General features: G+C 36.8%; 1 protein-coding gene across 7 annotated transcripts in view; it reads left to right on the top strand.

Moving 5' to 3' along the window:
- NAV1 (neuron navigator 1) overlaps positions 1-12,577 on the top strand; it is a 264,216-nt gene that overhangs the window by 240,989 nt on the left and 10,650 nt on the right. For all 7 annotated transcript variants that reach the window (XM_081948342.1, XM_081948339.1, XM_081948341.1 and 4 more), the window contains 4 exons: positions 4,957-5,068; positions 5,436-5,557; positions 11,234-11,430; positions 11,605-11,764. In XM_081948342.1, the coding sequence (XP_081804468.1) occupies positions 4,957-5,068; positions 5,436-5,557; positions 11,234-11,430; positions 11,605-11,764 (591 nt within the window). The remainder of the gene's footprint in view (positions 1-4,956; positions 5,069-5,435; positions 5,558-11,233; positions 11,431-11,604; positions 11,765-12,577) is intronic.

Here is a 12,577-nt window from a genome sequence, read left to right as displayed (position 1 = left end):
TATTATTCAAATCCCCACAAGTCATGGTCAAGTATAGATATGATTTGGTCAACCCAAGAATTGAGAAGAGATACAGAAGAGATTGAAATAATGATAAACACCTGGGCAGATCACAACCCAATAAAAATAACATGGAAAGGACCAAAAAAGAAAAAGAGATGGACAATGAATGAAAAAATATTGAAAGATAAAGAATATATAAAATGATAGAAAAGGAATTGAAACTTTTCTATAAAATAAATAAGAAAGAAGAAACATCATTACAAAACCTATGAGACACCACAAAAGCTTTTACAAGAGGGTTGACAATAGCATATTTGGCAAGGAAAAACAAGGAAAAGAGACAAAAACAAGAAACATTAGAGAAAGAACTTTATAAAATTGGAAGTGGACCTGCAAAAAATCCACAAGAAACAAAAATAAAGGAGAAAGAAGAACTAATAAAACACAAATTAAATTTGGTGAAACAAGGAGAGATAGTCCCAAAAATAAAATTTGCAAAAGAAAACTATTTTTAAAATGCGAATAAACCGGGAAGTTGATTAGCACACAAATTGAAAAAAGGAAAAGGAAAAAGAAGAATACATCGCTTACAAGATGAAAGGGGAAACATACAATATCAGAAAGAGGAAAAAAAATATAGTACAGAAATTTTTCAAGAAACTGTACAGTAAAGAAAATATATTACAAGACAATATCAAACAATACTTAAATAAAAAGAATCTACATGAAATTTAGGAAGAGAGAAGAGAAATGCTAAACAAAAAAATCACAGTGATAGAATTAAAGGAAGCATTGAAGAGACAAAAAAATAATAAAACACCAGGCCCAGACGGTATACCTGTAGAATTTTATAAAGCAACGCAAGAGCAGACAGAAACAGTGATTTTAGATTTATTTAATGAAGCACTTATAGAAGCAAAGCTACCAAAATCATGGAGGGAAGCATATATAACCCAAAGAGGATTCGGACCATCAACAAATAAAAAATTACAGACCAATCTCTTTACTAAATGCAGATTATAAAATCTTTACATCAATAATGGCAGAGCGAATTAAAAAAATATTAAATGAAATCATTCACACAGATCAAAACGGCTTCTTACCAAAACGCCAGTTAAAAAACAATATGAGGATAATTATAAACACACTAGAATATTATGAAGAGAATCTGGGAAAATAAGCTGCGCTGGTCTTTTCAGATGCCCAAAAGGCCTTGGACAACTTGAATTGGCATTTCATCATCACACAGTTAAAAATGATGAGATTTGGAGAAAAATTTATTAAAATGATAGAATCAATTTATTCGGCTCAGACAGCAAAAGTAATAATAAATAGTGACACTACAGAAGAATTTAAAATATGGAAAGGAGTGAGACAGGGTTGTCCATTATCACCTCTATTATTTATACTAACACTGGAAGTTCTATTAACAGAAATTAGAAACAATCAAGAAATAAAGGGATTAAAAATTAAAAAAGAGGAATATAAAACACAGGCATTTGTGGACGATGTGGTATTCATATTAGAGGATCCATTAAAATCAGGAACTAAATTAATTCAAAACGCCAGTTAAAAAACTATGAGGATAATTATAAACACACTAGAATATTTTGAAGAGAATCCGGTAAAACAAGCTGCACTGGTCTTTTTAGATGCCCCAAAGGCCTTGGATAACTTGAATTGGCATTTCATTATCACACAGTTAAAATGATGAGATTTGGAGAAAAATTTATAAAAATGATAGAATCAATTTATTTGACTCAGACAGCAAAAGTAATAATAAATAGTGACACTACAGAAGAATTTAAAATATGGAAAGGTGTGAGACAGGGTTGCCCATTATCACCTCTATTGTTTATACTAACACTGGAAGTTCTATTAACAGAAATTAGAAACAATCAAGAAATAGAGGGATTAAAAATAAAAAAAGAGGAATATAAAACACAGGCATTTGTGGACGATGTGGTATTCATATTAGAGGATCCATTAAAATCAGGAACTAAATTAATTCAAAAAATAGAGGAATTTGGTAAGATAGTGGGGCTTAAAATTAATGAGAACAAAACAAAGATCATTACGAAGAATTTCACCAAAAAACAAGAGCAAAAATTAGAGGGAAACATGGGAATGCAAATAGTAAAAAAAGTAAAATATTTAGGAATTTGGCTGACAGGGAAATGCTCAACAATTAAGGAAGATAATTATGTTAAAATGATTCAGAAAATTAAGAAAGATCTGGAAAATTGGAGGAAACTACAAATATCATTAATGGGAAGAATTCCCATCATTAAAATGGGAATCATTACTACCAAAATTTTTATTTTTATTTCAAGTGGTACCGATTAGCCTAGGGAAAACTTTTCATAGATTTAAACAAATTAATTACACATTTTATTTGGTCAGGGAAAAAAACCACGAATTACCGTATTTTTCGCCCTATAAGACGCACTTTTTTACTCCAAAAAAGAGGGTGAAAATCTGGGTGCGTGTTATAGGCCGAATGTAGCCACCTGGGTCTACTGTTCCCTCTAAGGTGCGTGGCAACAAAACACTGCACAGCAGTTTCCAACTGCCGCGCAGTGTTTTGTACTGTCACAGGCGCCGGAGGCTGGGGAGGTCCTTTGCAGACGGCTAGAACTGGCTGCCTGCAAAGGACCTCCCCGGACTTGTTTTGGTGAGCGCGGGGTGACTGACTCTAGTTCAGCAAAGCAAGCCCGGAGAGGTCCTTTGTGGGTGGCCAATCCTAGCTGCTTGTGCCCGGCTCTGCGGCTAAAATAAACCCTCAAAGCCCCTGCCGCTACTGGAATATCTGCTGCTGCCTCCTCCTCCTCTAACAGCACCACATTTGCTGCCCGACGCTGCGGCAGATTTCCTGACAGTGAGAAGTGAAGCCGCCAAAGCTCCCGCCAGCGCCCCCCGAGTTTCAAATAATACTGATTTTGTTGTTGTCTTAGGTGACACCTGTGAAAAAAATTCAGGTGCTGCTCAGGCATAAAAATGTGCCGCTCAAACACTATACTTTTCTGCTCACACTGAAAAAAAATTAGAGGGAACATTGCCTGGGTCATCTAAAAATGGGGGACATAAAATTGTTCTTAAACTGCTGTTAACTTTATACAGTTGATATAAAATATTTTACTACAGTATTTGGTTCAGAATCTTTTTTTTCTAGATTTTCCTCCTTTAAAATTGGGTGTGTCTTATATTCCGGAGCGTCTTATAGGGCGAAAAATACGGTAAATTAAAATTGTTACAGGACAGTAGAGAAAGAGGAGGATTTGGACTTTTCGATTGGGAGCTTTATTATCAAGCAGCAGCTCTCACCTGGATAAGGGACTGGATTAATCAAAAAACAGAAGATTACTAACAATAGAAGGTTATAATTTGGAACTGGGTTGGCACGCCTTCATCTGGGATGGGAAAGACAAAATTCATAGCTATTTCCAAAAACATTTAGTTAGAAAAGCTCTACTACAAATATGGTTAAAAAACAAAACAAAACACTACAACAAAATCCCAATCTGGCTATCCACCATGGAAGCTCTGATATACCCGAATGTATTGGACATAAACAAAATAATAAGATATAAAGACATATTAGACAACCAAGAAAGACTAAAAACAAGGCAAGAATTGAAAGACAAGGGAATAGATATACGCTGGTGGGCCTGTTTACAAATATAGGCAAGGTATAAAAAAGACAGGGAAAGGGATGGATTTTACAAGGAGCCGCAACAGCTGGATAAAATTCTACAGGGAACCGAAGAAAAAGTGATTGAAAAATATATCACTATTTATTAAAATTCAAAATGGAAGAAGAAACTGTGAAAGAAATGATGATAACATGGGCGATAAATTTTGGGTATGGTATAGAATTGGCAGAATGGGAAAAAAAATTGGGAAATAAACTACAAATTAACAATGGCAACAGCATATAGGAGAACATGTACAAGATGTTCTACAGATGGCACCTTCCACCAGCGAGAATTGCGAAAATATTCCAGAGTGTTCACCTATCTGTTGGAAATGCAACCAACAACATGGAACATACTAGCATATGTGGTGGATGTGCACATCTGCGAAAAAGTATTGGAAAAAAAATAAAAGATTGGCTAGAGGAGATTACTACACACCAAATTGCACTAAAACCGGAATTATTTCTGTTAGGAATTATAAAAGGAAATTATGAAAAAAATATTAATTCTATACATAATTACGGCAGCGAGAATTACATTCGTACAAAACTGGAAAAATAATTATATACCAACAGAAGAAAATGTAATAAAAAAATATTGGAATGTGCAGAGATGGATAGGCTCACGAAAGAACTAAAAAAGAAAGAAGAGTCTGAATACTACTCTGTATGGGATTTATTGTACAATTGGAAGAAAGATCAAAAAATCAATAGACAACTACAAAACCGGAAAATGATTAAAAGATAGAAATATGAGATAGACTATACCAAATAAATATTATACAAAATGACTTAAATGTAGCAAAAACTGTTATACATAGAATATATAGAATACTATATATAGAATGAAAAAAGTATGAAATAATGTAAATGCACAAATATGTAAAGTTATAGTTATAAAAGATTTATTTGTATAGATAAAAGAATCACAACAGATATGTAAAAAATGTAATGTGTTGCAAAGATGTGAAGTTTGTACAAATAAAATAAAATATTTTAAAAAGTAATCTTTTTCTCATGCTTAATTAGCTGTTTTACTGAAAGAAAAACTAGGAAACTATACTCAGAAAATTAAACCATTCTTCCCTGAAAGAAACATTGGGATGGTATTGTTTTGAGAAATTAAAATCCTGGTTAGATGCAGCTTCTTTGTACTGTTTGGAATATAAGAAAAATGGCTTTTCCCTAATATTACTCAGAAGAATTCTTAGTGAAAGAATAAAACCCAAGGCATTAATACATTACGCAATGTCTTCTAGGACACTGAGTTGTTGGATTTGCGGGAAACTATTGATTTCTTGAAGAAGAAGAATTCAGAAGCCCATGCTGTTATCCAAGGGGCCTTGAATGGAACTGATATTACACCCAAAGGTGAGGACAGCGGTTGATGCTCATAATCCTTGAGGATATTTTTTATCAGCACCTTCTCTATGATAGATTTGGTGTACATTTGTGTGTGTCAGCATCAGTCAATATCCGAATCTATTAGGCACTAGGGAAAGCCATATGCCTCTTTCTCTAAATATAGGCAATCAATTCCTGGTTTTAAATGCATATTGCACTTATACATCTCTTTCCCTAGTATTCTCCATGTCCCTATTTTGAATCTTGAGTTGGTATCTTTTAGATAAATACGCTGATTGCTTTCACGCAGAATCCTAACCTTTCTGAGATAATATTAAATTAAAGGAAAGAAATGCATACATTCTGACTGGGTTTTTTTCCCCTTGTTGTCCAGAACTACGAATCAAGAGGCAAAACTCATCAGATAGTATATCCAGCCTGAATAGCATCACCAGCCATTCTAGCATTGGTAGTAGCAAAGATGCAGATGCCAAGAAGAAGAAGAAGAAAAGCTGGGTAGGTCAAGAGAGAAGTGAAGCCAAGGAAATTTAAGTTTACTTCTACAGTTTATGAATATGAAATCCTGCAGTGTTTTATCAGAATAGATAATAGAATGATAATCATGGTTATTCCAGAATTCTTATCTATAGCAGTAGCTATACCTGCTTGGAGAAAATATTTCTGACAGAATTTTAGTTTGCATTATTTTGCTCTTGAATTCAAATATAAAGTTGCTTGCTGCAGGTGGAATTTATCCACTGCTAAACTATAGCCTATGAAGTATACACCAATCATATTTAATTATGATGATCAAGGGAAGTGATGTCTATATCATGGATTTTTATTAAAAACAAACACATGCACTTAAAAGGTACCCAATATGCATTTTTTTTCCTGCCCACTCAATCCCATCTCGAACTTTTAACTATTTGATGTTTTTCTGTTCTCATTGCAACAGTTTGTTTTGAGCCAGCATATAGAACAGAAAAGTCTCAGTTATTTGGCTTCTCTTTAAACAGAAAAAAAAGAAAAGTAATTGAAGTGAAACATTTTGAGACAGAGAATAATGTGCAATTATTCTTAATTCGTCGCAACTTTTTTTTTGCATGACAAGTCACTATTTGTGCTTCTAATGTGAGTCCTTATTTTTCCTGTACGTTATCCTTACAGCTCTGGTATTTCCCCACTGTTCCAAGGAGAGCCTATACCCCCAGCTCTCTGCTCAGTGTGTGTGTCTTCCCTTTAGGAAAACTGGATAGGAGTCTGTTCTGCCTCTGTACGCTGAACATCCCTGCTTCTTCTGGGCAGGGAGCTCTGAGCGGAGTGCATGATTAAGTCTTGCTCTACTGTTTTTTCCCTTTTCTTCCTTCAATGCTGATCTACAACACTCTTTTATTTTCAGGTATATGAGGTAAGCTTGGAACTTCCCTTCCACCTTCTTCCCAGACCTTTCCCTATGTTGGTCACTCCATTGTACATGGGACAGCTCAACACTTGTGAAACTAACCGTCCCATTTGCTCATATACTTGCACTGCCAAGTCATACTGTAAGAGGCACTGCACTGGGATTGGGGGAAAGTTTCATATCTGTTGATAATATTATTTTGAATCTGCCCTAATTTACTCTGAAAAACATTGTTCTTTTCACAAACTAGTATTTGTTAATCACTTCCCATTTGTAGTTTGTTTTTAAAGACTGCGTTCCAGTCTTATGGTATATAGAAGCATATTATAGTTGTCATAAGACAGGAGTGTCAAATTCAAGGCCCGGGGATCAGATCCAGCCCACGGGGTACTTAGATCTGGCCCACGGGGCCTCCTTGGAAACAGTGAAGGACTGACCTACAGTGCCTCTACCAGCAAAAACAGAGATTGGAAGGGCTGCGTACAACCCTCGCGAGCTCTGTTTTCGCTGGCAGAGGGTTGCAGGAGGCTGTCGCAGTCAAAAACAGAGCTCAGGAGCCTGTTTTGCTGGCAGAGGGCTTGGTCCACCACAGCCCCCCCTCCCGACATGAGTGATGTTGAGCTGGCTATGCTCATCCTAGCCACACACACCCTGCCCCCCCCCCGAGGTCAAACACAACCCTAATGCAGCCCTCAATGAAATTGAGTTTGACACCCATGTCATAAGAGAAGGAAGTATATTTAAATGAATAGATTTAAGTATCTTTCTTTTTTCATCATTAGAAATAGTTCTACAGGTAGCTGAAGAGAGAGAAAGTGCACAAATTAAACAATTCCTCTCATGTTAAGGAAAAGTTCCCAATTTAGAAATGATTGCATTAACTAGAGGTGTAATATCAATAGTGAATTTTTTGATAAGTGGTTAATTATTTGTTGTTGAGGGATATAAGTAAATCTGTTTAAATAAATAATAGCAAAGTAACCCCAGTAATTTGATGATGCTTCTCATATTCAATATTAGTTTTGTTTAAGTCTCTTGATACTTAGGCGTATTTAGTTTCAATGACCCCAAAACAAGATTCAAAAACTTAATGACAGTTCTTTTATTTCTTTGTGGTCACATCTTATCAGGAATGTTTCTGCCAGGCAAGACTTATATCCCTAAGATCCATTGCTCTTACTAGTGAGGTCAGGTATTTTTCGTGGATCATCCAGGCAGGATTCCAAGCATTCACAGCTTGCAGCAGGCTGAAATGAACTAAATGCAAGTTCTAGAGGGTCTAAGAAAAGTCCCCATGGCCAACTTGCCACAACCAACTCACCGTGGGACAGGTTGCTGTGGCCAAATTCATCACAGGACAATTTGCTGTGGAGCAAGAGTTACACTAATATTGAAGAAATGGTGGGATATAATCATTAAAGAAAGGATGCCCAATGAGGGACATAATGAAATGTGAATGACAAAAATTAAAATATTTTTTAATTATTTTAAATTGTTGAACTGTTCCATGGCAAATGGGTGGTGGTGAGCTGGCCATGGCAAATGGGTGGTGGTGAGTTGGCCATGGCAAGTTAACTGTGGCCATTTGGCTGTGGTGAGTTCCCATTCTGAGTCCTAGATACTAGTAACTGCCATTTGAAGCTAAAAGCAAGAACAAATCCCTTGAGTTAGTTTTCTTCCCCTTTTGCTTCAGAGACTTGGAGGGAGAAAAATAGCCTTTCTGTGATCTGCCCCAAGAATTGGGTTAATGGGCAAATTAGAAGTATGATAATTAGAATAAACCCTATTTTCCATTACAGTGCTATCTTCACCCATTACAGTGGCTGTTCCTCCTGCTACTGTCTCAATACACATGTGACTCGATGCTTGTTTTGTGTCTGTGTGAATGTGTGTGTGCATGTTGCATGCTCTGCCTGAGCATGATTAAAGTCATGCATTGCTTAGTCCTTCCACGAGCAAAGCATACAACTATTTTCATATTTTAAAAAATCTTATTTACAATATGCTGTGGAAAGAAAAGTCTGCTTCTTTTGTCTTTTAATAGCAAGACTTTGGAGTGCAAGATAAATATGCTCATCTTTTAGTTCCCATCTCTGATGGATATCTTTCCATTAAAACTCGAAAGGGCTTATAGTGTCAAAGGGAAGCAACCTAGCCTTATTTGTCAATGTGATAAATCAGTATCAGATTTCAAGGAAGATAGGCATGGAGAATTGACTGTCGGAGCATATTTAAATTCCAAATGTATAAGGTCAGGAGGATAGTGCTTTATAACTGGATGAATTTATAAGCATCAGAAGGGTCTATTCACACCCAGTAAGCTTAGAAAATGTGACTGTTTGACGTTGTGGCATTTTACAAATATTGCAGGTTATCCTTGACATGATCAGCAATACTGCAAAATCATCTTATTATTCCTTCCTGTTCCTTCTCTGATTAAGACAGGAATAAAATGGTGCTCTTAACAGAATAATTTCATGATAGAACTAATGTCTGAATAGAAGGGACGTGGTGGCTCAGTGGCTAAGACTCTGAGCTTGTCAATCAGAAAGGTTGGCAGTTCGAATCTCTAGTATTTTTTATTTCTTAGATTTTTAGACCGCCCCTCTCCCAGAAAGGGACTCGGGGCGGTGTACAGTCAATACTAATAAAATCGGTCATAATAATAAAATACATTTAAGATACATTTGGAGGGGGAGATAGGCTGTACTAAGAAATAAATATATTCTAATCCTAAAAACATCACAATTAAAACCCCAAACCCAATTAAAATAAAATAAATCCCCGGGAGGTAAAACTAAGAAAGTGCCAGGCCAGCTGATTGAAATAGGTGAGTCTTTAACTTTTGCCGGAAGGAACGGAGGTCGGTGGTAGTGCCGTGTAATGGAGTGAGCTCCTGTTACTTGTCCCAGCTTCTGCCAACCTAGCAGTTCAAAAGCATGTAAAATGCAAGTAGAAAAATAGGAACCACCTTTGGTGGGAAGCTAACAGTGTTCCATGCGCTTTCGGCATTTAGTCATACCGGCCACTCTTTAGCTTTGAAATGGAGATGAGCACCGCCCCCGAGAGTCTGGAACCACTAGCACATATGTGAGAGGGGAACATTTACCTTTAATGTCTGAATGTGTAACAAATAGAATGCATGTTATGAGTACAATGACTTCTTTCCTGTCATGGTGACAAGAAGAAATGCATGAATTCTGTCTCCCTTTCCCTTTCCTGTTTTTTTTTTAATTATTATAATTCCTCGGATAAAGATTTTAAATTTATATTTATACCTCTTTGTTTTGGCTATGATAGACCTATAGACATACAAAGTTCCCAAGCAATGACTAGATCCACTAAAATGTGGTTACTCCCACTAGAACCTTTTGAATGCTCAGATTTTCCTCAGTATCTTTTTTCCTCTGCTTTGAAGAAAGCAACCATGTGATCCAAGGAATCAATTATGGCATGTTTATAATAAACTTGTAACTGAACCAAGTTCCTAAATAGCCACAGGGAAAGCATCGGCTCTTCTGAGACGAGTCTTGTCTACTCCTAAGAATCCAAGTTTCCATAAAGAGATAGTGGTAGTGCATTATAATTAGATTATAAACCTGTTGTCCAAGTGTCACTCTCTTCACTTTTTAAGATTTTTGTGAACAGATAAAACCCTACCCTCACTTGCTTCCCACGAGAAGCAACAGTTCTTGTTGCTAAAATTCCAGAGCACTTTGAACAAATCTCCTTCTGATACATTAGACATACACGACAATGGCAGCAATTCTATGTAAGACTTCAGTTGATCTGTGTCATTGTTGTTGCTGATTATTGAATCTAGTGCATGTTCAGACATGTCCAGGTTTCAGTCTTGGACATGTCTGAATATGATTTACTTCATGAGTGTGCAGAATAAGGTCATTTATTTATGTTCCTAAAGTAGCTGCTTGGGGGTGGGGAGAGAAGGACCCACCACATATCTGCATTTTCCCTAACCTGCAAGAGATACATTATTGCTTTGGAATTTCAGGACATGCTGGGCTGTGTTTCTTTCAAGCAAACTTTCTTTCAAACAAACAAGGTTTATATATTTAGCTTCCCGCAAGGACTCAGATTTATGGTTTCCAATCATGCAAGCCATCTGGTTCTTTTCGTGGCGAGAGATAATAATAGTGACATTTAGAATAATTTCACTTCCTTGCCAGCAGCTGACTCAGCTTGAGGCATTTCACATGCCATGAGTCGAAGGGGAGCAAGCCTACTTTTGTCAAAAGGGCTTTCAAGGCCCCACACCCTGGCCCAACTTATTTACATTGGCTTGCTTGAAACCAACCAGCATTGCTGCTGAATCGTCTTAGGTCTGCTGGCTGGTAGCTTGGGGAGCCTAATTAAGGTGCACTGAACACAAATCATAGATACTTCTTAACCTTTCAATCACCTTTTATATGCTTGCATTCCTATTCTTGAAAGATGTTTGGAAAAATTGGGTTTCCCCACCACCACCACCACTCAGTGCATGCTTATGGGTGGAATGCATATTAATCTGTATCTTAAATAGTAATTAATTAAATGTAGCAATCTGTATTTGAAAGAATATAAATTCTCTTAAAACAGCTGTTGGCTTACTTAATGTTAGAAACATTCTGTCTGGTGTATGATATATGCGATTATATTTTAAAAAACAATCGAGGATACTGAGTGTCTTTGAAAAGTATTCAAAATGATTAGAGAGGAATTTCCTTGTTTTAATGAAGACTCTGGGTGGGCTTTCCTAACCTTTTCTCTATCTGTATTTTCCTCTTCAGTTAAGGAGTTCTTTCAACAAAGCTTTCAGCATCAAAAAGGGTCCAAAATCTGCCTCCTCCTATTCTGATATAGAGGAAATCGCCACCCCTGATTCTTCAGCACCATCATCACCAAAACTGCAGCACGGATCCATGGAAACAGTCTCTCCTTCCATCAAATCTTCCAACTCCTCTTCTGTAGGCATGGATACCACTGAGTAAGTCCAGCCTCCAGCTGTAATGGAGGCAGAAGAGGAAGGCTTGTGTGGGGCACTTTGGTATTTGGGAAGATTAGAATGGGCAGATTAGATTAAGTTTGACATAACATTAATTCTGTACACGGTACTTGTCTTTTATTCTCTGCTTTAATGGCTTTTCGTTCCCTATGCAAGACTTTTCCAGACCAATGAAGAAGAACCCGAGAAAAAGGAGGTTTCAGAATTACGCTCAGAACTATGGGAAAAAGAAATGAAACTGACTGACATTCGTTTGGAAGCCCTAAACTCTGCCCATCAGCTGGATCAGCTGCGGGAAACTATGCATAATATGCAGGTAGGACTGGTGCTCTGTGGAGTTGGCATTATGGCTCAGATTGCAGTTTGTACATTGCTATGGGGACCAATTTCTGAGTGCCTTAGTTGTGTTTTCATTAAACAATAAAACAATTGTATGCCCCACATTACACGCAGCTGATACTGCTGATTTTATTTTTATCAGAGGAAGTACACTGAACAGTTGTGCATGGGTTATTGATCCTTAAATGTTTTGAGTAATTTCCAAATGCCTTTCCCTGATGTAAGATTTTTTTTTAAAAAAAAAGGTCAAGAGCCTCTTTAGTGCCAGTGGAGGCTCTTTTCTATTTCAAAACTCATCATGGTCACAGTGTGACTCACTGACCCACATATTTCTTGAGATAAAAAAAATAAATAAGGTCAGGTGCACACCTTAAGGCTAACAAAATATGTCATTTGAACCATTTCTTCTTCTTGATAATATTCCAAACACATGCATTATTTCAGAACAAGTAAAAATAAAAATAAATGTTGTTAGAGAAAGACAGTGAGAGAGAGAGAGAGAGAAAGAGAGACAGTAGCACAAGCAAGAACTAACGTAGTTTTGGAGCTCAAAGCAATTTTTCTTTTGCTTAAGAGTCAGTAAAACTCTACTTATCCTCCTGGCTTTATTGCTTAACTTTCACTACTGCAGGTTTGACATCAATAAGATGGAACAGAGCACTTTAGTTCAGTTCAGTTGCCATCTTCAGATGTTGGGTTTGGCAGTGGGCCCTTCCAAGTGTCCCTTTCTTTCAAACACTTATCCCCCTGAGACAGTGGTGGGAGTAAAATAATTTTAACAACCGTTTCT

This window comes from Natrix helvetica (assembly GCF_964273705.1).
Source record: "Natrix helvetica genome assembly, chromosome: 3".
Lineage (NCBI taxonomy): Eukaryota > Metazoa > Chordata > Lepidosauria > Squamata > Natricidae > Natrix > Natrix helvetica.
Note: the sequence above shows the minus strand (reverse complement) of the source record. Positions and strands in the feature narration are given on the sequence as shown.